The 23,679-nt window shown below is 42.3% G+C and overlaps 1 protein-coding gene across 1 annotated transcript in view; it reads left to right on the forward strand.

The window, feature by feature from the left end:
* The first annotated feature begins 15,036 nt into the window (after positions 1 to 15,036).
* Positions 15,037 to 23,679, forward strand: part of whrna (whirlin a) — a 205,482-nt gene continuing 196,839 nt past the window's right edge. Inside the window, exons 1-2 of the mRNA XM_068011888.1 lie at positions 15,037 to 15,444; positions 19,531 to 19,839. Coding sequence (XP_067867989.1) covers positions 15,037 to 15,444; positions 19,531 to 19,839 — 717 coding nt within the window. The remainder of the gene's footprint in view (positions 15,445 to 19,530; positions 19,840 to 23,679) is intronic.

Consider the following 23,679-nt stretch of genomic DNA (forward strand, 5'->3'; position numbering starts at 1 on the left):
TGTAGCATTGCTTTAAAGAGGTTGTGGGTTCAAAACCCACGCCAAAATCTTCAGTATGCAATTTCAGTTGATGCTCCTGGGGAGTACTGCACTGTTAGAGGTGCTGTCTTTCAAATAAGATGTTAAATCAAGGCCACGTCTGCCTGCTTAGGTAAATATAAGTGATTCCATGGCACTATTTTAAAGAAGTGCATGCCAATATTTATACCTCATTCAACATCATTAAAATAACATTTTCTGGTCATTATTTCGTTGCTGTTTGTGGGAAGTTGCTGTGCGTAAATTGGCTGCTGACTTCATACATTACAATGATTACATTTCAAAAGTACTTCATTGGCTGTAAAGCATTTTGGGGCATCTTGCGATCTTGAAAGTTGCCATATAAATGCAAGTCATTCTTTTCTTTTACACAGAATGGTGAGAAACAGCAGCAAATTCACTGTAAAAGAACAATTTTCGCTCAATATATTCACATGTAAAGTGAATATCTTAGTAAACCCACTGTGTAGAGATGCAGTGCTACTGGTTATGTTTCACACTGATCATCTAACTTTGTACTGTGAAATTGGGAAGAAATGGTAACATTTCACTGTATTAGAAAAGTAAGTTTTCTTAGTGTGATTTTCCTATTAGGTTTTGATGTGGGGTTTTTTCTTAATTCATTCATGGGATGTGGGTGTCGCTAGCTAGGCCAGCATTTGTTGTCCATCCCTAATTGTCCTTGAGAATGTGGTGGTGAGCTGCCTTCTTGAACCACTACAGTCCATGTGTTGTAGGTAGACCTACAGTGCTGTTAGGAAGGGAGTTCCAGGACTTTGACCAGGCAACAGTGAAGGAACGGCAATATAGTTCCAAGTCAGGATGGTATGTGGTTTGTGGCTTGGAGGAGAACTTGCAGGTGGTGCCCTTGTTCTTCTAGGTGATAGAGGTCACGGGTTTGCAAGGTGCTGTCGAAGGAGTTTTGGTGAGTTGCTGCAATGTATCTTTTAGATGGTACACACTGCTGTAACTGTGCATGGGTGGTGGAGGGAGTGAATGTTTAAGATGGTGGATGGGGTGCCAATTAAGTGGGCTGCTTTGTCCTGGATGGTATTGAGCTTTTTGACTGTTATTGAAGTCATCTCGGCAAGTGGAAGGTATTCCATCACACTCCTGACTTGTGCCTTGTAGATGGTGGACAGGCATTGGGAGTCCGGAGGTCAGTTGCTTGCTGCAGAATTCCCAGCCTCCGACCTGCTGTTGTAGCCAGAGTATTTTTATGGCTGGTCCAGTTAAGTTTCTAGTCACCCTGAGGAACACCTGCAGCAATGTCCTGGGGTTGAGATGATTGGCCTCCAACATTCATAACCATATTTGTTTGTGTTGGGTATGACTCCAACCAGTGGAGAGGTTTCCCCTGATTCCCTCCTTCGACCTCTCTGCCTCTAGCTCTTTCTTCTCCTTTGAGACGCTCCTTTAATCTACATGTTTGACCAAGCTTATGGTCTCCTAGTATCTCCTTACGTGACTTGGTGTCAAATGTTGTTTGATGATGCTCATGTAAAGCACAATGGGGTGTTTTACTACATTCACTATATTTAAGAAATATACTTGCTTTGTCTCCCTAATTCTGCAATCTCCTCCAGCCCAATCACCTCTGAGAGCCCTGCATTCTTCTGCTTCTGGCCTTTTGCACATCCCTAATTTTAATTACTCCATTGGTTCCTGTGCCTTCAGCTGCTGAGGCCCTAAGCTCTGGAATTCCCTCCCTAAACCTCTCCAACTCCCTACCACTATTTCCTCCTTTAAGATGCTCCTTAAAACATACATCTGTGACCAACCTTCCAGTCATCTGCCCTAATATCCCCTTATGTGGTTTGGTGTCAAATTTTGTTTGATAGTGCTCCTGTAAAGTGCCTTTCGATATTTTACTATGTTATAGGCATGATATAAATGCAAGTTGTTGTTATTTGCATGGATTTACAAGCTATTTTGATAGCTTTTTTTCTCCTAGGCTTATCTATTAATACCAATCATTTGTACAGGTATCTGGTTCAAGAAACTAAATATGAATTTAAAAAAGATAAGAATATGTACTAGCTGGGGTAAGATTGTGCCAAAACATTTCACAAAAGCCATCCATGCCATCCTCCTGATATCATTCACAAGGAAAAAAGAAATGGTCCTTTTGTGAAGGATTTTATGAGTGGTAATAAGTTTGAGTTAATATCTAAGTACTGAATTTATTGTATATTACTTTACCTCTTGAGTATTAATGGGCTTTATTGATATTGGCCTGGAATGAACAACTCACTTTATTTTAGGGCTAAATGCACTTTCATTTTATCTAAAACTGAAGTACTTTATTATCTACTGGAAGCACTTTCTGATCTGTTTCTAAATATTATATCTGTCTTCTATTTGGTGAGTTGAACTTCACTGTTGCTGGCTTTGCCCCAAATGTATTTTTGAAAGGTTTTATGACAATATACAAAAACACAAATCAAATATTACTTTGTGCTGAGTTTGTGGTACCTTTTAACCAAGATGCACAGGTATGAAGGGCAATATCAGTGATTTGTTTTCCCCAGGTCTGCACAAACAGAAAGCTGAATTTTATACATTTTAACAAAAAATGCCAGAACTTTTATTTTGGGCACAAAACTGTTACGTGTTAAACTATATCTTTGCATTGACTTTATTTTAAAAAGTGCTGACTGCATCTTTACTGTGTTCAGCATTTCCCTTTATTAATGTAAAAGTGCATATCTGCAGGATTTATAATGTGAAGTGTTGTCCTATTGTCTCTTCACCCTTGTGTACATGTTCTTTCTCATGTACTACGCTAAGTAACGCTCATCTGAAAGGAGCAAGAGTGAAGGATTCCCAAAGACCTTTTTGCAATTCTGCTCGGCACCAACCTCTATGTGTTGTAAACTGAGTCTTATCTTAGTGACAAGGGAAAGCTTTTATAATTATAGCTGTAGAGGCTTTGGGGTGCCTTTCCTGCCACTGGACCACAAGGAACTTCAGACAATTTGAGAACACGTCTGCTCCTATGCTTCTGTATGCATTGCACTGTTGGAAGTCGAGTCCTGACCACTGTCACAGATCTCTATCAACAGGGACCATTGCACTAATGCAAACTCTCTGAATCCCTCCTGCGTTGATGTCTTCAGTGTGTTTTGATAAAGCTGAAGTGCAATTTTTATTGCACCTTGCACTGTGAAACTGAATGCTGATAGAACATTTGCGAGGACAGAAAAAAGAAAAAATTGCATTTACACAACCTTAGGACGTCCCCTAGTGCTTTACAGACTATGACGTGTTGCCACGATTGTAATGTAGGGAAATGCTGTTTTATGCAATGACGATATTCTTGATTCACATTATCCAAATGGTTGAAATAATCCTAAAGTCTATCCAGATCAGGCTGCATTGTCTCATGCTATGAACTGTGACATTTTAAAAAATCATTTGTGGGATGTGAGCATCACTGGCAAGGCCAACATTTATTGTCCATCCTTAATTGTGCTTGAGAAGGTGGTGGTGAGCTGTCTTCTTGAACCACTGCAGTCCATGTGGTGTAGGTACACCCACAGTGCTGTTAGGGAGGTAGTTCCAAGATTTTGACCCAGACAATGAAGGAACAGCGATATATTTCCAAATCAGGATGGTGTGTGACTTGGAGGGGAGCTTGCAGGTGGTGATGTTCCCATATGCCTGCTGCCCTCGTTCTTCTTCAGTGGGTCCATGTAGTCGGAATCACAAACTGGCTCAACAGAATTCATGGCCATGTTGTAGCTTTTGATTTTGGAAGAGATGTTTTCAGTTGCATTACCTATACTGTGCAACATGGATCATCCAGAGGAAAATACTATTATTTTTGTAGTATTTAGAGGATGAAGCAAAGTAGGAAAAGAAAATTGCTAGGCAGGTGATATGAATTACCTATGCCTGCTGTAACCCGCTGCAGGCAGTGGCACATTGGATTGGCATGGCTGAGGAAAACTGTCTTTGCAGGCTGCACTTCACTTGAGATGCATTAATAGAGTTGTGCTGTCTCCTGGAAATGGATTTGTACCAACAGGGAATCCCTACACAAGTATTCATGTAGTATTACTTGCTTTGCTCTTAAGAAAGAAAGACTTACATTTATATAGCGCCGTTTATGACCTCACGATGTCTCAAAGTGCTTTACAGCCAATTATGTACTTCTTAAAAAAATTGTTGTCACTCTTGTAATATAGAAATCACAGCAGCCAATTTGCACACAACAAAGTTCCACAAACAGCAGCGTGATAATGACCAGATAATTTGTTTTTTTTAATGATTTTGGTTGGCGGTAAATATTTGCCAGTATGCCTGGGAGGACTGCCTTGCACTTCTTCGAATAGTGCCATTGTATATTTTATGTCCACCTGAGGGTACACAGGGCCTTGATTTAACATCACATCAGAAAGATGGCACCTCTGACATTGGAGCACTCCCTCAGTGCTGCACTAGAGTGGGACTTAAGCCTACAACTTGCTGAGAGGTGAGTGCACTACTACTGAGCCATGACTGAACTCCATCATGCAAATCAGTTTTTAAAAAATCAGAACAATTTTCATTGTCATTTTTCCATTTAGATCAGCACCAAAAGTGTTTGTCAAAACTTTATCTCATTGGTTTGCCATTTGTGCAACATGATGACTTAAATTCCATCAAAGTGTGTTTTACGTCATGAAAATATCAATGAATCAGATATGTGCACTATCATTGTAATGTAAATGACTTGCAACTGTTTATCCCTGGCAATGGTGCTCTTTTAAACAAGAGCTCTGCCTTGGAGGGATTACTAAAGCTGATGATGGTTTATTATAAGTGAAAGCGTAATTGTAAATGCAGGAATGATTCAGCATCACCACAGCTGCTTTCACACTGACATTTGTTCAAGTTAAATTCCTGGGTACCATGTCCATGAGTCAGCTCCCTAAAGGAGGTTTTCTATTTCAGGGTATGGGCTGGGTACACAGTTTGGAGAAATTATGCACCTCTCCTATGATTTTTGCATCCATAATAGAGAGTAAATCACAGGCTGATGGTGCGCAATTTGCCAATGTACACTCACAGCATTCACCAACAATGATGAAGTGGATAATCTTCCCTTTGGTATTTACATTAATCCAGTTCTCTTATCCTAGCAGCAAAAACATGAAAAAGTCTCTTGCAATCCAACCTAAAGATGCACCAGTATAAAATGGCTTAAGAATGTTAAATTATTGGCTTACATTATTGGGCTTAAACCACTATCCTGATGATGTAATCAGTGTGACTGTGTTGACAGAAATATATATTTTTTAAATGCCCAAAATGCATCAAATGGGACAGAAAGGGTAGAACTGTCAATCAGAATGGCTTGATTTTTATTTTTATTTTGGAGCCTCCTTTGGTGTTGTTTCAACCAACGGATAATAAGAACAACTTCAGTTCTTTTAAAAGCATCTTTACAGTTGCCAATATACACAGTTCAGCTTGGGAGGGAAAGAGGAAAAGATAGATCACCAATACATTCACCACTCCTGCCACTAAAGTTATTGTATTGATCAGTCAGCACAAAACACTTCTTACCCCTGGTTTCATTATATTTGAATTACCACTTTACTGCAATCATTGAGTACATTGGGGTTCCTCATACCATTGTTGCATCTATTTGGAATGTCAGCAATAAAAATGATTGTGAAGCTTATCTTAAGATTTCAATACTGTTTCATTAGTAATTCAATTGTGATGTGATCATTCTAATCTTCAACTTTTAGTGAGGTTGTTTGCACTTTTTGTTTCAACTGCTTTCTGACCATTGTTTTTAGTATGAATAGGGCTTTTCATAGGGGGCTCAGTTAGACCAACAGTTGCATATCCCATTCATCAGTCCATCACTGCTTTGATTGATTGAAATTATTACAGATAGTAGATATTGTCAATTATCTAATCAATCAGGATTGCCTGCAACCAATATAGTGGGTATGTTCAGTTTAATCAGAGTTTAAGATGGAATATATAAACACACCAGTTATACAGCAAAAACATACCACCGTGACAAATTGCAAGAACCAGTCCAGGTTGGCTGGCATATGCGAACAGCTCTTTCTTTCCCTTTTCTTCTTGGTGCCTCATGTCTTCACAACTTCTCAAACTACTCAAGAATGTTAGAGCATGGATCTACTGTTAGGAGTTTCGGTCCACTGCCTGCTTCACTGATGTCTCTTACTTTATACCCTTTTCCAGGGATGGACCTGGATGGATTATTGACAAGGCCTTTTTGCAATATAAAGATTTACTTTATTATGAAATATCCTGTGTTCTTTGCCTAAAACTTGGGCTAAAAAGACTGCCTTTAATGTTATCCACATACCATTGACTTCTTGAGCCTTTGCATGTAACTTCTGTCCTTGATCAATCAGACCTAGACCTTCCATTAAAGGCCTGCTCGGGTCTGCAAAACAAAAACCCGACCCCAGCCCGACAGAACCACATCCGACCCGAGCCCGACCTGGCCCGAGTCCTTTCATTTTTTCCCGCGCCCAACCATCAGTTAACTTACCTTCCATTTTTCACTTTGTTGCTGATCTGCACAAGCTTAAATAACTCTAACAAAACCACCTTTCTAGTCCAAAAATTAAATTAACATTGGAGCCACCTACCTGTGATAGAGCGTGTCCGACCCGACCTGACCCGAACCCAACTCATGTCGTCGAGTCCCGTCAGGTAGCAGGCCTTTACCTTCCATCATACTTTCCTTATCTGATCTCAGGCTGTTTTCCCTGATCAGCTGCATCCTCCCCAGGAACATCCCACCTCTGGCCTTCAAAAGCTAACTTGCAGAAGTTTCATTATTTGTATCTGTTTCACTCTGTTATTTATGTCTAAAGCTATTCATAAGGCATGTTAACGAGCTAACAGCCATTAGTTCAGATGTTCTTATTTCTTATCAGACTATTGAACCATAGTGTTTTTCACTAAAGTAGCTTCTATTCTAATTCTTCTTTGGCCTCCTTGTCTCGAGAGACAATGGGAAGCGCCTAGAGGTGGTCAGTGGTTTGTGGAGCAGCGCCTAGAGTGACTATAAAGGCCAATTCTAGAGTGACAGACTCTTCCACAGGCGCTGCAGATAAAATTGGTTGTTGGGGCTGTTACACAGTTGTCTCTCTCCTTGCACTTCTGTATTTTTTCCTGCCAAGTGCTAAGTCTCTTCGACTCGCTACTCTTTAACCCCGCTACACTCCAATTAATTATGTATTTCAACAAGCATCTTAATTAAGTAAGGTTAAATAAAGAGCCTAACAAAGCTTTGTAATATGGCTTTTGTTTTAAATATCTACCCAGTTGCTCTCCCACTAGGCCCCATCTGACCATAACCCCTTTCTGGGCTAGATAGAGTTATCATCACCCAAGAATAATCATTCCACTGATTTGCTTCTAAAGAATGCAGTTACCAGGAAAACAAAACATACAGCACTAACTCATTCCTTTATCTATTTCAGACTGATTTTTATAAATATATATATATATATATATAATACACACACTAGGCATATTAATTGTTTGTAACATGATATCAAATGGTGGAATTATGAAATTGAAGATTTTATTTACTGATCACAATTGTCATAGGCACAAGATGTCCAACAAGACCAGAATGTGCAATTAATTTGACATGTTTTAATTGCTGTGCTACTACCACTTTTTCCATGTTTCTGCTTTCACCAGGGCTGAAAATTCTACCGGGGCTGAAAATTCCACTGGTAAACTGACCTCTGGCAAGCTGCCTTCTAGTTTCAGTGAAAAACAAGCACTTCATTTTCTTCTTTAGGTTCCATCCTTCATTGTTTCTTACTCCATTTTCCTGCTAGAAGTGTTGTATTTCTGTCAGCTATTTTTTTCAGGAGCCCTACTTCCAACTAACTGGAAAATTGGAAACAGTGCTTGAAGACCTTCATCCACCCAAAAGATAAAGTTGGAATTTTTACTATATGAACACTTTCTGGCTGCTTAATATTTCCTCAGTACAATATTAGTCAATTAACTTTAACAGGATATGTTCATGACAAAATCTATCGGATCATTCTGATCGACCATAATTTTTATTTGGCTCCCACTTGGATAGGCATGACTGATATAGGTATACAATTGAGACCATGTGTGATAATTAGCCTCCCTTAGGGACCACAGTGATCTCATACTGAATCTCTGCTTGCAGCTCCTCACACTTTCCTGTGTTATTACTATAACGCTGAATACAAATACACTGGTCTTGTATTTGAACACTGTTTCCAACCTTGAAGGAATGAATATATGAAGTTTTTTTTAATTCATTCATGGGATTTGGGCGTCACAGGCCAGGCCAGCATTTATTGCCCATCCCTAATTGCCCTTGAGAAGGTGGTGGTGAGCTGCCTTCTTGAACCACTGCAGTCCATGTGGGGTAGGTACACCCACAGTGCTGTTAGGAAGGGAGTTCCAGGATTTTGACCCAGCGACAGTGAAGGAAAGGCGATATAGTTCCAAGTCAGGATGGTGTGTGACTTGGAGGGGAACTTGCAGGTGGTGGTGTTCCCATGTATTTGCTCCCCTTGTCCTTCTAGTTGGTAGAGATCGCAGGTTTGGAAGGTGCTTTCTAAGGAGCCATGGTGCATTGCTGCAGTGCATCTTGTAGATGGTACACGCTGCTGCCACTGTGCATCGGTGGTGGAGGGAGTGAATGTTTGTAGATGGGGTGCCAATCAAGCAGGCTGCTTTGTCCTTGATGGTGTCGAGCTTCTTGAGTGTTGTTGGAGCTGCACCCATCCAGGCAAGTGGAGAGTATTCCATCACACTCCTGACTTGTGCCTTGTAGATGGTGGACAGTCTTTGGGGAGTCAGGAGGTGAGTTACTCGCCGCAGGATTCCTAGCCTCTGACCTGGTCTTGTAGCCACGGTATTTATATGGCTACTCCAGTTCAGTTTCTGGTCAATGGTAGCCCCTAGGATGTTGATAGTGGGGGATTCAGCGATCATAATGCCATTGAATGTCAAGGGGAGATGGTTAGATTCTCTCTTGTTGGAGATGGTCATTGCCTGGCACTTGTGTGGTGCGAATGTTACTTGCCACTTATCAGCCCAAGCCTGGATATTGTCCAGGTCTTGCTGCATTTCTACACGGACTGCTTCAGTGTCTGAGGAGTCACGAATGGTACTGAACATTGTGCAATCATCAGCGAACATCCCCACTTCCGACCTTATGATTGAAGGAAGGTCATTGATGAAGCAGCTGAAGATGGTTGGGCCTAGGACACTACCCTGAGGAACTCCTGCAGTCATGTCCTGGAGCTCAGATGATTGACCTCCAACAACCACAACCATCTTCCTTTGTGCTAAGTATGACTCCAGCCAGCAGAGGGTTTTCCCCCCCAATTCCCATTGACTCCAGTTTTGCTAGGGCTCCTTGATGCCATACACGGTCAAATGCTGCCTTGATGTCAAGGGCAGTCGCTCTCACCTCACCTCTTGAGTTCAGTTCTTTGTCCATGTTTGAACCAAGGCTGTAATGATGTCAGGAGCTGAGTGGCCCTGGCGGAACCCAAACTGAGCGTCACTGAGCAGATTATTGCTAAGCAAGTGCCGCTTGATGGCACTGTTGATGACACCTTCCATCACTTTACTGATGATTGAGAGTAGGCTGATGGGGCGGTAATTGGCCGGGTTGGACTTGTCCTGCATTGTGTGTTCAGGACATACCTGGGCAATTTTCCACATTGCAGGATAGATGCCAGTGTTGTAGCTGTACTGGAACAGCTTGGCTAGGGGCCCGGTAAGTTCTGGAGCATAGGTCTTCAGTACTATTACCGGAATATTGTCAGGGACCCTAGCCTTTGCAGTATCCAGTGCCTTCAGTCGTTTCTTGATATCACACGGAGTGAATCGAATTGGCTGAAGTCTGGCATCTGTAATGCTGGGGACTTCAGGAGGAGGCCGAGATGGATTATCAACTCGGCACTTCTGGCTGAAGATTGTTGCAAATGCTTCAGCCTTATCTTTCGCACTGATGTGCTGGGCTCCCCCATCATTGAGGATGGGGATATTTGTGGAGCCACCTCCTCCAGTTAGTTGTTTAACTGTACACCACCATTCTCGGCTGGATGTGGCAGGACTGCAAAGCTTAGATCTGATCCGTTGGTTGTGGGTTCACTTAGTTTTGTCTATCGCATGCTGCTTACGCAGTTTGGCACGCAGATAGTCCTGTGTTGTAGCTTCACAAGATTGACACCTCTTTTTGAGCTATGCCTGATGCTGCTCCTGGCTTGTCCTCCTGCACTCTTCATTGAACCAAGGTTGGTCTCCGGGCTTGATGGTAATGGTAGAGTGGGGGATATGCCAGGCCATGAGGTTACAGATTGTGGTTGAGTACAATTCTGCTGCTGCTGATGGCCCACAGCGCCTCATGGATGCCCAGTTTTGCATTGCTAGATCTGTTCGAAATCTATCCCATTTAGCACGGTGGTAGTGCCACACAACACGAAGGAGGGTATCCTCAATGTGAAGGCGGGACTTCGTCTCCACAAGGACTGTGCGGTGGTCACTCCTACCAATACTGTCATGGACAGATGCATCTGCGGCAGGCAGATTGGTGAGGACGAGGTCGAGTATGTTCTTCCCTCGTGTTGGTTCCCCCACCACCTGCTGCAGACCCAGTCTAGCAGCCATGTCCTTTAGGACTCGACCAGCTCGGTCAGTAGTGGTGCTACTGAGCCACTCTTGGTGATGGACATTGAAATCACCCACCCAGAGTACATTCTGTGCCCTTGCCACCCTCAGTGCTTCCTCCAAGTGCTGTTCAACCTGGAGGAGTACTGACTCATCAGCTGAGGGAGGGCGGTAGGTGGGAATCAGCAGGGGGTTTCCTTGTCCATGTTTGACCTGATGCCATGAGACTTCATGGGGTCCAGAGTCGATGTTGAGGACTCCCAGGGCAACACCCTCCCTACTGTATACCACTGTGCCACCACCTCTGGTGGGTCTGTCCTGCCGCTGAGACAGGACATACCCGGGGATGGTGATGGCAGTGTCTGGGACATTGTCTGTCAGGTATGATTCCATGAGTATGACCATGTCAGGCTGTTGCTTAACTAGTCTGTGGGACAGTTCTCCCAACTTTGGCACAAGCCCCCGATTTTAGTAAGGAGGACTTTGCAGGGTCAACAGGGCTGGGTTTGCCCTTGTCGTTTCCGGTGCCTAGGTCAATGCCAGGTGGTCCGTCCGGTTTCATTCCTTTTTATTGACTTTGTAGTGGTTAGATACAACTGAGTGGCTTGCTAGGCCATTTCAGAGGGCATGTAAGAGTTAACCACATTGCTGTGGGTCTGGAGTCACATATAGGCCAGGAAGGACAGCAGATTTCCTTTCCTAAAGGACATTAGTGAACCAGATGGGTTTTTACAACAATTGACAATGGTTTCATGGCCATCATTAGACTAGCTTTTTAATTCCAGATTTATTAATTGAATTCAAATTCCACCTTCTGCTGTGGTGGGATTTGAACCCATGTCCCCAGAGCAATACCCTGGGTCTCTGGGTTACTAGTCCAATGACAATACCAGTATGCCACCGCCTCCCTCCTGAGATAAGAATTCTTACTTTAAAACTTGCTTTACAAAATCAAGGGCAGTTTTACTGCAATATATTGCACCTGATTGTGGCTTTGCACCTTCACTGTGCAAACAACCAATTATTAGGCATATGTACTGTACATAAATGTGTACACTTTTTATCCTCATCAAACAGTAATTAGCTGCAGTATGATGAGCTGTGATTAACACTTTGGATGGTCAGGACTTTTGCCAAACAAAATTTTCAACCTCAAAGTTGTTTTTTTTTTGTGTTTTCCCATCATTGCACCCTATCCAGCCTGACTCGCACTGGATCGAAACTTCAGGCTGGATTTTGTGTTGGAGGTAGGGTCCCTGGCGGCAGGCCAGAAAGGCAGGGGAAAGCCCACTTCTTTTGTGCTCCCGCCCCCACCCAGAGCATTTCCTTTGGTCTTTTTAAATCTAAGTTTCAGGAGCAAAAATCCCCACCCCTTTAAAGATGAGGATCCCACCCACAAATCAGAGGACCAGCAGCTCAGCAGTATCTGCAGCGCCACTGCAAGCAGTGGCCGCTGCCGGTACTGCAGAGGCCTCAGCCCCAGGCCCAGTGCTGGAACCCTGGAACCAAGGTAAGTGAGGAGTGGTCACCGGGGCCAGTCCGTAAGTGTCCGGCGAATGGTGGGGGGTGGGGGTTGGGTGGGTGTCAGATGGTGGGCGTGCAGTCTGGGAAGTGCCGGGGGGTAAACTGGTTCTCGGTGGGAGTCCTCTGTGGGCCACAGATTGCCCACAGAGGAGAGACCCCTCACCCAAGCCCACAGGGAGGGTGCCTCATTTTACAAGGCATCCGGGAAGCACCCACCCGGAGCTGGTAAGATCCCAACGGCAGTAGGAAGAGTCCATTAATAGCCATTTAAGGGCCTCAATTGGCCTCTGGGCAGGAAGGCCATTGTTGGCCTATCCTGCCCCCAGGAAGATTGCTTGGCAATGGGCCCTCCATTACCGCCCCCCCCCTTGCTTCTCTGTGCCTCCGACCCCACCTTAAGGGGCCACATAAAATCCCAGCTTTTGTGGGAAATATTGAATGAGACAAATTCCACACACAGATTGGACTCCACTTCATGTTAATTAGTCCTCAAATCTGCCATTGTTAAAAGCAGCTTGGATCTTGATTGCACTTTGCCATTGTCAGTGGGGGCCCACTCAATCCATTTAGGTTGAAGGGTTGCAAAAAAGGAGGCATTCAATGTGAAACCCCATCCAAAGGGAAGACTGGGTCAAGAATTCATTTTCTGTGACAGTCTTTACAGACACCATATGCATTTCTCTTTCACTTGTTACTCATTATTGACTGGTTTCTATTCGTTTATTGGTAATTTTAAGAGATGCAGAAGCTCCTGGGGTGTGAATGCATGTAAATTTTGCCTCTCTCAGCAGGTGAGTGCCCCTTCCAGTGACACAGCCAGCATCAAAGTTCTGGCCACAGTGTATCACTCTGGCTTTGGATGTTCATTGGACTGTCTATAGCTTCATGCAAAGCCAAAGATCTTCTCCTATGGAGGAATTTGCAATTCTATAAACATGTCCTGGGTTTTCTGCTCCAGGCCATCCATTCTAATAGCAAGATCAGGCAGCTCGGGGTGGAAATTGGGAGTCCTATTCCACTTCTAACTAACCTAGCTCCAATTTTAAAATTGTGCTCCCTTCTTCTAGATTTCCCCCACCACAGGAAATAGTTTATTTAAAACAATAAAAAGATTTTATGTGGTAGATATAAACACCCCCATTAGATCACCCCTCAACTGTCTAAACTCAAGAAAATACATATCAAGTCTATGCAACTGTTCTTTATAATTTAACCCTTTCACTCCTGGTGAATCTGTGCTGTACCCTCTCCACGGACAATTTACTCTTTCTAAGGTGTGGTGCCCAAAACTAAGCAGTATACTCCAGATAGGGTCTGATGGAGACTCTCTACAACTGACGACCCTCAGATTTTTTGTCGCTTGTCCTTTATACTTCACTTACCTGCAGTTTTGTGCACCCACCCGGATCTGCACCATGCACTATGCTAATGCCTAACCTGCGAAAATTGGGCTAAAGAGCTTATTTCAATTTCAGTCTAATCATTCAGGTCTAACCCACACTGTCACATGACTGTGCAAAGCACCACGGTGACACAAGGCTCTTCCGGGAGATTCCATCACCAAAATGATGACAATTTATTTCACTGTCCCAAAGCAACTTTGATGAGGCTACAGACTCCTGACAAACAGAAAAAAAAAAGATGAATGATGGAAGTTTGTTGGATTGCACTTTACCTGCCAGAAAGGAGCTTATTACTTGTAACTGTCATTCGTGACAGAGCAACAGATGGATAGGTCCTGTTCAGGAACCAAGATGTCCCGAAGTATTGTTCCAGTTCTGGGTGCCGCACTTTAGGGAAGATGTGAAAGCATTGGAGAGAGTACAGAAAAGATTCACGAGAATGGTTCCAGGGATGAGGAACTTCAGATATGAAGATAGATTGGAGAAGTTGACACAGTTTTCCTTAGAGAAGGCTGAGAGGAGATTGGATAGAGGTATTCAAAATCATGAGGGGTCTGGACAGCGTAGACAGGGAGAAACTGTTCCCACTCGTGGAAAGATTGAGAAAGGGAGGTAATTGGCAAAAGAAGCAATGGCGACATCAGGAAAAACTTTTTCACCTAGCCAGTGAATTGATTAGGACATGGAATGCACTGCCTGAGAGTGTGATGGAGGCAAGTTCAATCAAGGGAACTAGACTGTTGTCTGAAAAGGCAGAATGTGCAGGGTTACGGGGAGAAGGCGGGAGGGTGACACTAGGTAATATGCTCATTCGGAGAGCCGGTGCAGACACGATGGGCTGAATGGCCTCCTTCAGCGCTGTAACAATCCTGCGACTCGGTGATTTGCCTGAACCCACACCAGTGGCTACACCTTTGCAGTCTCCCGCGCTCCACCCGCACGTGTCGCGTCCTGAGGAGCCGTCGTCTCCTGGCAACAAAGACCGGCTGCGTCATTTCCGCGCGGAATGACAGCAGATGAAATTGACAAGTGCGGCTCAGCCACAGAGAGAGTGAGAGAGAGACAGACAGTGAGACAAGCCGGCGCTGGAGTTTGTTGTGCGGTCTATGCCAGACGCTGCCAGCCCCCGGGGTGACCTATGGGGGTGGGGAGAGCAGCAATGAAACTCCCCGGCGATTCTCCCGCACCGGCTCCCTCTGCAAAAGCAGCAGCGAGGTACAAACCCAGGCAGCAAGAGAGACTTCAGTAAAGCTGGGGGGCTGTGGTCCTCAGTACCCCTGAATCCCCATTCACTGTGCGATCCGTCCCGCTCCGGGGACATCCTACAAACTGCAGGAACTGTACTGACATCTGGTGTTGTTGTGGTTGACCCTTTTTAAAAACAATTTTCCTGGCGCTTCTAACCATGTCCACCGACCTCGAGCGGATGTCCCTCAACTCCTCGGCTAACTCGATGGTATCGGGCACTGGATCCAGCGGGCGATCCTTATCGTCCAACGTGAGGAAGTTGCACAACGCTCTGAATGTTTTACTAAACGACTACGAGAGGGAGCAGTTCATCCACTGCCTGAACGTCTATCACTCCAAGAGGAATGTCTTTGACCTGGTGCAGACTCTGAAAGTTATCCTCAACAGCCAGAACAAGAGGCAGCTACTGCCCATGCTGCGGCTCGTCATCCCCAGGTCGGACCAGTTGCTCTTCGATCAGTACACCTCCGAGGGGCTCTATCTGAAAACCGAGCTGCTGCCCAGCAGCGGCAGCCTGGGCACCGACAGCAGCGAAGCTCCGTCTGCCGCTCCCAGTCACCTGCATGTAAGTGCGATACTTTACTGTTCCTCTAAGACAACTTTAATTGGGGACATAAAACGCGCAGAAACAGATTAAATCCCTCAATTCACCCGGAAACAAACACTTAAAAAAATATTTATTCTTTCCACCTGAACCTTTTATTTGTAAATCCAGTTGTGTCCGTATTGCTGTTCCTACCAGTATTTATACTTGGCTTAAGTGCACTAATTAATAAGTAAATGAATGGAATTAAATAACGTGTTAAATATTTTAGAGTAAAACAGAAGGCTGGAGATCTCTTGATTTTACTGTTAATGTTTATATATTTCCAATTCTGCTTCTCAATCCCCCATTCCGTGAGTGCTATCACGCTGGAGTTTCTCTGACCTGCTACGAATATTTGCACCACTTACTTAACGCGAATCACCTTGGCGAGGAAGCTCGGGTCTAATCCCAACAACAGAGCGCAGCTGACTCTCTTGTTTATACACGTATTATTTTACTAATGCTATAATACCTTTCACTCTTAGCTACGAGATTCTGGTTGAGGAAAAGGTCGCTGAAAAAATGTTTTAATAGAGTAGCGAGTTCCCAGGTACTGACTGGCTAACATCAGACAGCCATTTAAAAGCTAAATAATAACTTTAAAGCGTTCTGTTCAATTCAGTGAATCCTATTGACACAACAGAGGGACGCAAACTGATGGGAAAGAGCGAAGTTCTATTCACTACAGTTAAACGTTCAGAATAAAGAAATAGCAGTGCTGGAAAAGAATTAAGAAGGAAATCCTTAAGTAGATTTATAAGCATTTGGCTCTGATTTGCTGTCCAACCAGTTATATCACTGGAAAAGTTGCCAATATTGTCACTCGGTATAAATCACCCCCTGAGCCCAAGACTCGGGGTTAATACCCGACCGTGAGAAGGGTTTTCATTTCCATGAATTCTCAAAAAAACCCCTGGTGACTCGCGGGAAGGAGAAGTGTCTGTTCACGGACTGTCCGTTCCACGCCGAGCAGAAATTCATTCGAAACGCCGTCCGTTTCTCCTGCGACTCACTATCTGCCTGTTTGTTTAATGGCATTAACAGTTAGTTACTGAACAATAGTTCAGTACCGGGGGGGACTGGGGTGTCTAAAATCAAAGAGATCAGAGCAGCCGAGGAAATGGATACGACATCCGTGAAAGTGCCGTAACGAGAATCATTTACGATGTGTCTAAGGAAGTTTCACATCATGTTAAGCTGCCGGAAAAGAATAGCAGCTGTTTACTGGATTGAACCGTTAGATTTCAGCTGGGTTTTATCTACTGCATTTGTTTTGTCCTCGCAAAAATATGTATCCTGGTCGTGAAATACCAGAGCTTTGGCTTGGTGTATCTTAGGATTCATGTGTGACTAGTAAATTATGACTTGTGACTACAGACTGGGTCTAAAATGACACTGATTCACCCAAGTACATACAGGTTGTTTTGCCCATTTATACAGAAGAGGGTGCGGGGACTGTACTTAATATAACTTAATGCGACACTTAACAAATGAAGAATTCAATTGGAACCAACACGACTCGTACCCTCATATCAGCCCTCTGCTATAGTGGGTTACAACTTACTGAACTGACAGCACACATATAGGTTTGATATAACTACATCGGAACTGTACAGTACCTAGTAAATTCTTAGCTTTTACCTGTGTACTGTATTCCCCGAAACAGAAGCAGGTGTATCACACTACTTTGGAAGCAATATCAGTAGGATGTGATATTGTTAATTCTGGAAAATAGGTTTAACAATACTCCAATCTGACGAGAATGCTTTATCGGGGTCTGATGTTTGAGTTAAACTCACGGAGAAATAGAATCGGGGGAAGTATCTCCACAACTAAAAAATATCATAATAGAAATGTGTTGCTGGAACTCCAGCAAACCCCCCCCTCCCCCCCGTCATTAGGTACATGTTGTAATCTTCCACCTGAGCCAATAGGTGGAGTATTGTGCAGGAAAATATTGTTAAGATTGGTCCAGGCACCAAGTGGCATTTCGAAGCGGTCAGATTCTCTTTGCTCCCAGTCCCACAAGACATGAGTCGGGAGAACCAAAATGGTGTAAATGTGTACAATAAATAAATAAGGAAGGGAGTCCAGGAGAGGGTGGTTTTAGATCATTTATTTATCTATTGCACTGATGTGGTCTATCTGTTTGTACACTGTCCTTTTCTACTGGCACTGGATTTTAATCCAGCTCCAACTGATGTAAAGAAAAGTTCCCCTGTCTGCTGGTTATAAACCGTCTCAAATGAAGTGAGTTTGAGGAATGTAACATCGAAGAGAAAAAATACTGAAGTGTGTTTATACAGGTAGAGCGATCTTGGATTCATGGCGTGTTGTTTCGGCAATCTGAAGCAAGCTATTCCCTTTGTTAAATACATGTTAGAAGTGAACTTTGAGGGCTCTAAATCGAAACTGGGTGCAAAGGGTGAAAGTACTTCTATTCCCAACACAAATAAGGAAAATCCTTGTAGTTTGTTAGTCATAATCATCTACCGAAAAAACCTCATCGCTAACAATCTGTGACGGGATGGAACTTGTTGCCGATGATAGGTAGACATAACATTTTTTGTCGCCTCTCTGTCCAAATTTTAATGGAGACATTAATATGTTTCAAGCAAACAGGTTATATAGCCTCCAATAAATAGTAGGGAGAGGGATGTCATGGAAATGTGTTCAGCATTTGTCTGCTTTTTATCACAATCATCATTTATAAACTTCAATTCCCAGTTATTTTTAGTTAGAAGTGGGAAACTGCTGCCAATATCAAATAACTCGAGAATTATTTTTCTAGTGAGATATGTGAGCATTAAGCCTGCTGCAATGACAAATATCATAACTGTTTAATAACTAACTCTCTCGTTAATTGAGAAATGAATACCTGGAAAAGCAGTCAGCTATCTAAGAACAAACTGATTATGTCCTCAAAGGAAGGCACACTAAAATGTTAATCTTACCCTCTCCGTGAACCCATATACGAAAAATCTTGCATTTTATATCATACCTTTTATGACCTTGATGTCGCAAAGCAGCACCTTACAGTCAATGAGGTACTTTTGAAGTATAGTCACTGTTGTGATATAGGGTAACATGGCAGGCAATTTGCACACAACAGGATCCCACAGCAACGTGATAATGACCAGATAATCTATTTTAGCAATGTTAGTCGAGGGATAAGTATTGGGTAGGACACCAGGAGAACTTCACTGCTCTTCTTTCAATATTGCCACAGGAACGTTTACATCCACCTGAGAGGGTAATTGAGACCTCAGTTTAACATCTCATCTGAAGATGGAATCTGTGACAATGCAGCACTCCTTCAGTACTTTAATGAAGTTTCAGTCTAGATTATACATACAAATCTCTGGAGTGGGACTTGAACCCACAACCGTCTGACTTGCAGGCAAAAGAATGCTACCACCAAGACAAGGCGGACCCCTAAAGGTTGGAGGTTGTGGACTTGCTGGGAATATCTGCAATAGAGAATAGATGAGGTGAATGAAGACAAAAAACATGTTTAGAAGGGAATAATGGAGCACACATTCGATTGAGACAACAGACTCATTTGAGTATAAGAAATTGGTTTGAAAATACAATTTCAAAAGTACTTGAAGAATTAAGGGACAAAAACCACAACATAATACTTTTTAAGATGAAGGCTGCTCTCGAGATAAAACAGTTTTGAAAGTGAGAAAGCATTTGTGTAGCTCTAGTGTGCAGAGCTTCAGCTGTACATGTCTACTGTACATGTAATCCCTCTGGATAAAGCACTAAATTTTGGAATGTGCAAAAGGGTAACAGTGTACCAATGTTTCTGTCTGAAGTTCAGAGCAGTGCAAATCTGAAGGACTTTCAAACATAAATATTTGTTACTAACAGTTAAATCTAATTAATTGCATTACATCTGACTTGAATAATTTATAGTTATCAGTACATTTTAGCTCTTCCAACAATTGTATTTGAGAATGTTATATAATGCGACCTGTATTTGCTACCTCCTTTATTGCATTTTGTAGTTTGCATGTTACTACTATTCACACTGAATTTTTTTTTTGTTTCTTCCCTTAGCCATTAGATTCCCATGTTTCCAGACCAGTGCAAGTAAATTTCAGCACCGATCAACAGACAGCTCCTTTCTATCAAAATTTGATGAAAGAAAATTATGGAGAGATCAGGCAGGTGGCACTGAAAAGAAACAAAACAAATGAAGGTTTGGGCTTCAGCATTCGAGGAGGGGCTGAGCATGGGGTCGGGATCTATGTGTCTCTTGTTGAACAAAGCTCCTTGGCTGAAAAAGAGGGACTTCGAGTAGGAGATCAGATCTTGCGAGTGAATGACAAGGTGTTTGATAAAGTCACTCATGGAGAAGCTGTTAAGGTAAGACTTCCAACTGAAATAACAATACGCACTGACACAAGATCAACTAACTATGCCAGTCAATCCTTTCCAGCTTTTGCACCATCAACTCTGTTAAAAATGGGTATTCATTATACACTTTTTAATCAAAGCTGGAAGAATTCATAAGTAAAATCTAATAAACTCCAGTTTCCACTTTGAGTAAAAATTCATTACAGCATGGTGAATATAATATCCATACGGTTACACAGTACAGTTTATTTTTATTTCAGCTGAACTGTAACCAGAGTTCTAAATACAGCATCATTGGAGTCAAGCATTGTCAAAGGACTGCCATGAATATAGCCAGTTTATACAACACATGCTTATGTACAAATTATTTGTGATGAAACAAAATCACACATTTAATTTTTTGCATAATTTATACAACTTTCAATTTATAGTATTAACACACACATGAACAAATTAATAAATGGGGAGCCAGCAAATATAAAATTTAGATCACTCATGAGGAAGACCTAACAACTCACAAAGGATGAAATTCCAAATGAAATCAACAAAGATTCTGTGGTCTTTATATCCCCATGTTTGTAATTTCTATGTAATTATTATTTGGTGAACATGATTTTTCGGACTAGCTAGATGGACTGGAGAGTCTTTTCTGTTCCTTTTTTTACTTTTTTTTTATCTGACTGTAATTTATATAATCACTAATGTCAACTGTTCAGCAGCTTTAGATTTTAGAAATTATTATTGCAATCATTCCCAGATTAAAGTGACCATCACCCTATGATAACACGACTGCAAACCATACATTTGGAGACAATAATTTTCTTAGATTCAGAAGTCAATAACTGGCTTGAAAATTAGCTGAAGTCACCTTATTTTTATCCAACCACAGCTGATTGCCAGCTAACATCTCCCATTTTACTTAGTGCTGATTGCTGCTTTGGCTTTGAGACAGACCATAGCTCTTACATAATCTTTAACTGAAGAAATTGGAAAAAAGATCATAACCTTTGTGTGAAAAAGTAACATTTCCTATTTTCTTACAGAAAGTCTGTGACAATTTAAATCTGTGTAAAATAGGGTTACATCAGCTGAGCAAGATACAATCAATAAAGCAATTGAAGCATTCTAAGTTCTCAAAGTTATATTATTGAATGTGCACTCCATCTGCTGTAGCACAAGATTTTGCAATGCATTTTTAAATAATAATTTCATGGGCATTTTTCTGATTTATTTTCTCCTCACTTCCTCTGCTGAAGCCCATTAACTCCTTAACCAGGGCATATGCCATCTTGATGTACCTTGCCTAAGTGCCCATAATTCATATTTGAGTCTTGCTGATTCTCTAATACAAGCACCTTCAGCAGGCTTTGTTGCATAGTGATTCAAACGGAGAACCCTGATTGAGTTTCCCATCCCTAAAGTAGGGCACTGAGACCAATTAAATTAAACTGAGTTGGGGGAAGTTATTGGCAACGCAAGATGTTCCATCAACCCTGGCCAGATAACACTGAATCTTTAAGGAAAAAGTTCTCAATGCGCAAACCTGACCACATCCATGCAAACAGACTTTAATACATTGAAAATCAGTGTCTGAAGAAATCCACTACAAAACAATCTTTGTATTTGTTGTGTCCTAATTAGCTGGAAGCAACTGTTTGTCTTTTTATTTTTGTTATTCAAGAATGGATCAGAGCAGCAGTGGTGCGGGGGCATTATGCTTCAATGTTTCTTTTCCATTAATGCTTTGGAAAGTCTGCACTGAGCAAGATTTGAAAATGGAAGGAAGAAAAAAAATGTAATTTTAACAAATGAATTCCAAATTTTTATTTTTTTTGTTGTAATACAAGTGTGAACTTCATTCAGGTGAAGACAAATTAAGTCATCCCATTATCAATAATGAATACAGTTTGATTTATGCATTCAGAACCAATGGGTTTGCTGGTAATTGACTCTGGACACAATAAATTATATTGCTATTGGATTAGGCTTTTTGGCTTAGATTTCAAAGTCATGCAATATATTATTGAATATTAAAATAAAACTAGATAATTTGAGGTCAGTCAAGGATGAAGCTGCTGGAATTCTTCCTAGAAACACAATTTGGAAATGATTGAATTTAAAGACTAAATAAGTATGAAATTAATGGCAGTAACTAATGAGAGTATGTGTGTGTATGCTTATTTAACCATGAACTGAAGTTGCGTTATCGTACATTTTATGTCCTTGTTCATTAATACAGTTTAATTGTGCATAAAGCTACTTGCAGCAGCAATGGCTTGGATTCAAAAGCACCTTTAACATACAAAAATGTCCCAAGGCATTTTGCAGTGAGATGAAGGAAACAAAGTTAAAAGGGAGTAATTAGTAGGGATAACTGAAAGTTTGGTCAGAGATGTGTGTTTGAGGAGAGTCTTAAAGGAGAAGCCTAAAGCGAAGAAGGAAAGGGGTTTAGGAAGAAAATTTTAGAGAGTGGGACTGAGTTGGTTAAAAGAATAGCTGCCAATGGTGGGACGAAGGTGGGGCAGATGCACAAGAGATTGGAGCCAGAGGAAGGGAGAATCTGGGGCAGCAATTTGTAGTGCTGAAGGAGGTTAAAGAGGATGGAGGCCATGAAGGGATTTAAACCCAAGGGTAGTTAAGAATTTTAAATCTGAGCAACTGAGAGCCAGTGTAGATAGAAAAAAGGAAAAAAAAATGCTTTTTTACACGTCTTTCTCAACCTCAGGACATCCCAAAGCACTTAGAGCCAATGACATACTTTTGAAATGGTGTCAATATTGTAGTGTCGAAATAAAAGAACTAATTTGTGCAGATTAAGGTCCCACAAACAGCAATGTGATGTTTATTGAGCAATAAATATTGACCAGGGTGGGGCAGTATTGGCTGGATTGGATTTGTCTTGCTTTTTGTGGACAGGATATACCTGGGCAATTTTCCACAATGTCTGGCAGATGCCAGTGTTGTCGCTGTACTGGAACAGTTTGACAAAGGGCACATCTAGACCTGGAGCACAAGTCAGTATGACAGTGGGATGTGGTTAGGGCCAGTTGCCTTTGCTGTATCCAGTGCCTTCAGCCATTTCTTGAATCCAGTTGAAGGCTGGCATCCATGATGTTGGAGGCCGAGATGGATCATCTACTCAACACTTTAGTTTAGTTTAGAGATACAGCACTGAAACAGGCCCTTCGGCCCACCGAGTCTGTGCCGACCATCAACCACCCATTTTATGCTAATCCTACACTAATCCCATATTCCTACCACATCCCCACCTGTCCCTATATTTCCCTACCACCTACCTATACTAGGGGCAATTTATAATGGTCAATTTACCTACCAACCTGCAAGCCTTTTGGCTTGTGGGAGGAAACCGGAGCACCTGGAGAAAACCCACGCAGAACAGGGAGAACTTGCAAACTCCACACAGGCAGTACCCGGAATTGAACCTGGGTCGCTGGAGCTGTGAGGCTGCGGTGCTAACCACTGTGCCGCATCTGCCCCACTTCTGGCTGAAGACAGTTGCAAATGCTTTCGCTTTGTCTTTTGTACTAATGAGCTGGGCTCACCGATCATTGGTGATGGGGGTGTTTTTGGAGCTTCCTCCTCCGGTTACTTGTTTAATTGTCCACCACCATTCAAGACTGGATGTGGCAGGGTTGCAGTGCGTTGATCTGATCCATTGGTTACAGGATTGCTTAGCTCTGTCTATCGCGTGCTGCTTCTGTTATTTAGGATGCATGTAGTCCTGTGATTATAGCTTCACCAGGTTGGCACCTCCTTTTTAGGTATGCCTGGTGCTGCTCCTGGCATACCCTCCTTTTTTTTAATTCGTTCATGGGATGTGGGCGTCAC

This window comes from Heterodontus francisci, chromosome 32 (genome assembly GCF_036365525.1).
Source record: "Heterodontus francisci isolate sHetFra1 chromosome 32, sHetFra1.hap1, whole genome shotgun sequence".
Lineage (NCBI taxonomy): Eukaryota > Metazoa > Chordata > Chondrichthyes > Heterodontiformes > Heterodontidae > Heterodontus > Heterodontus francisci.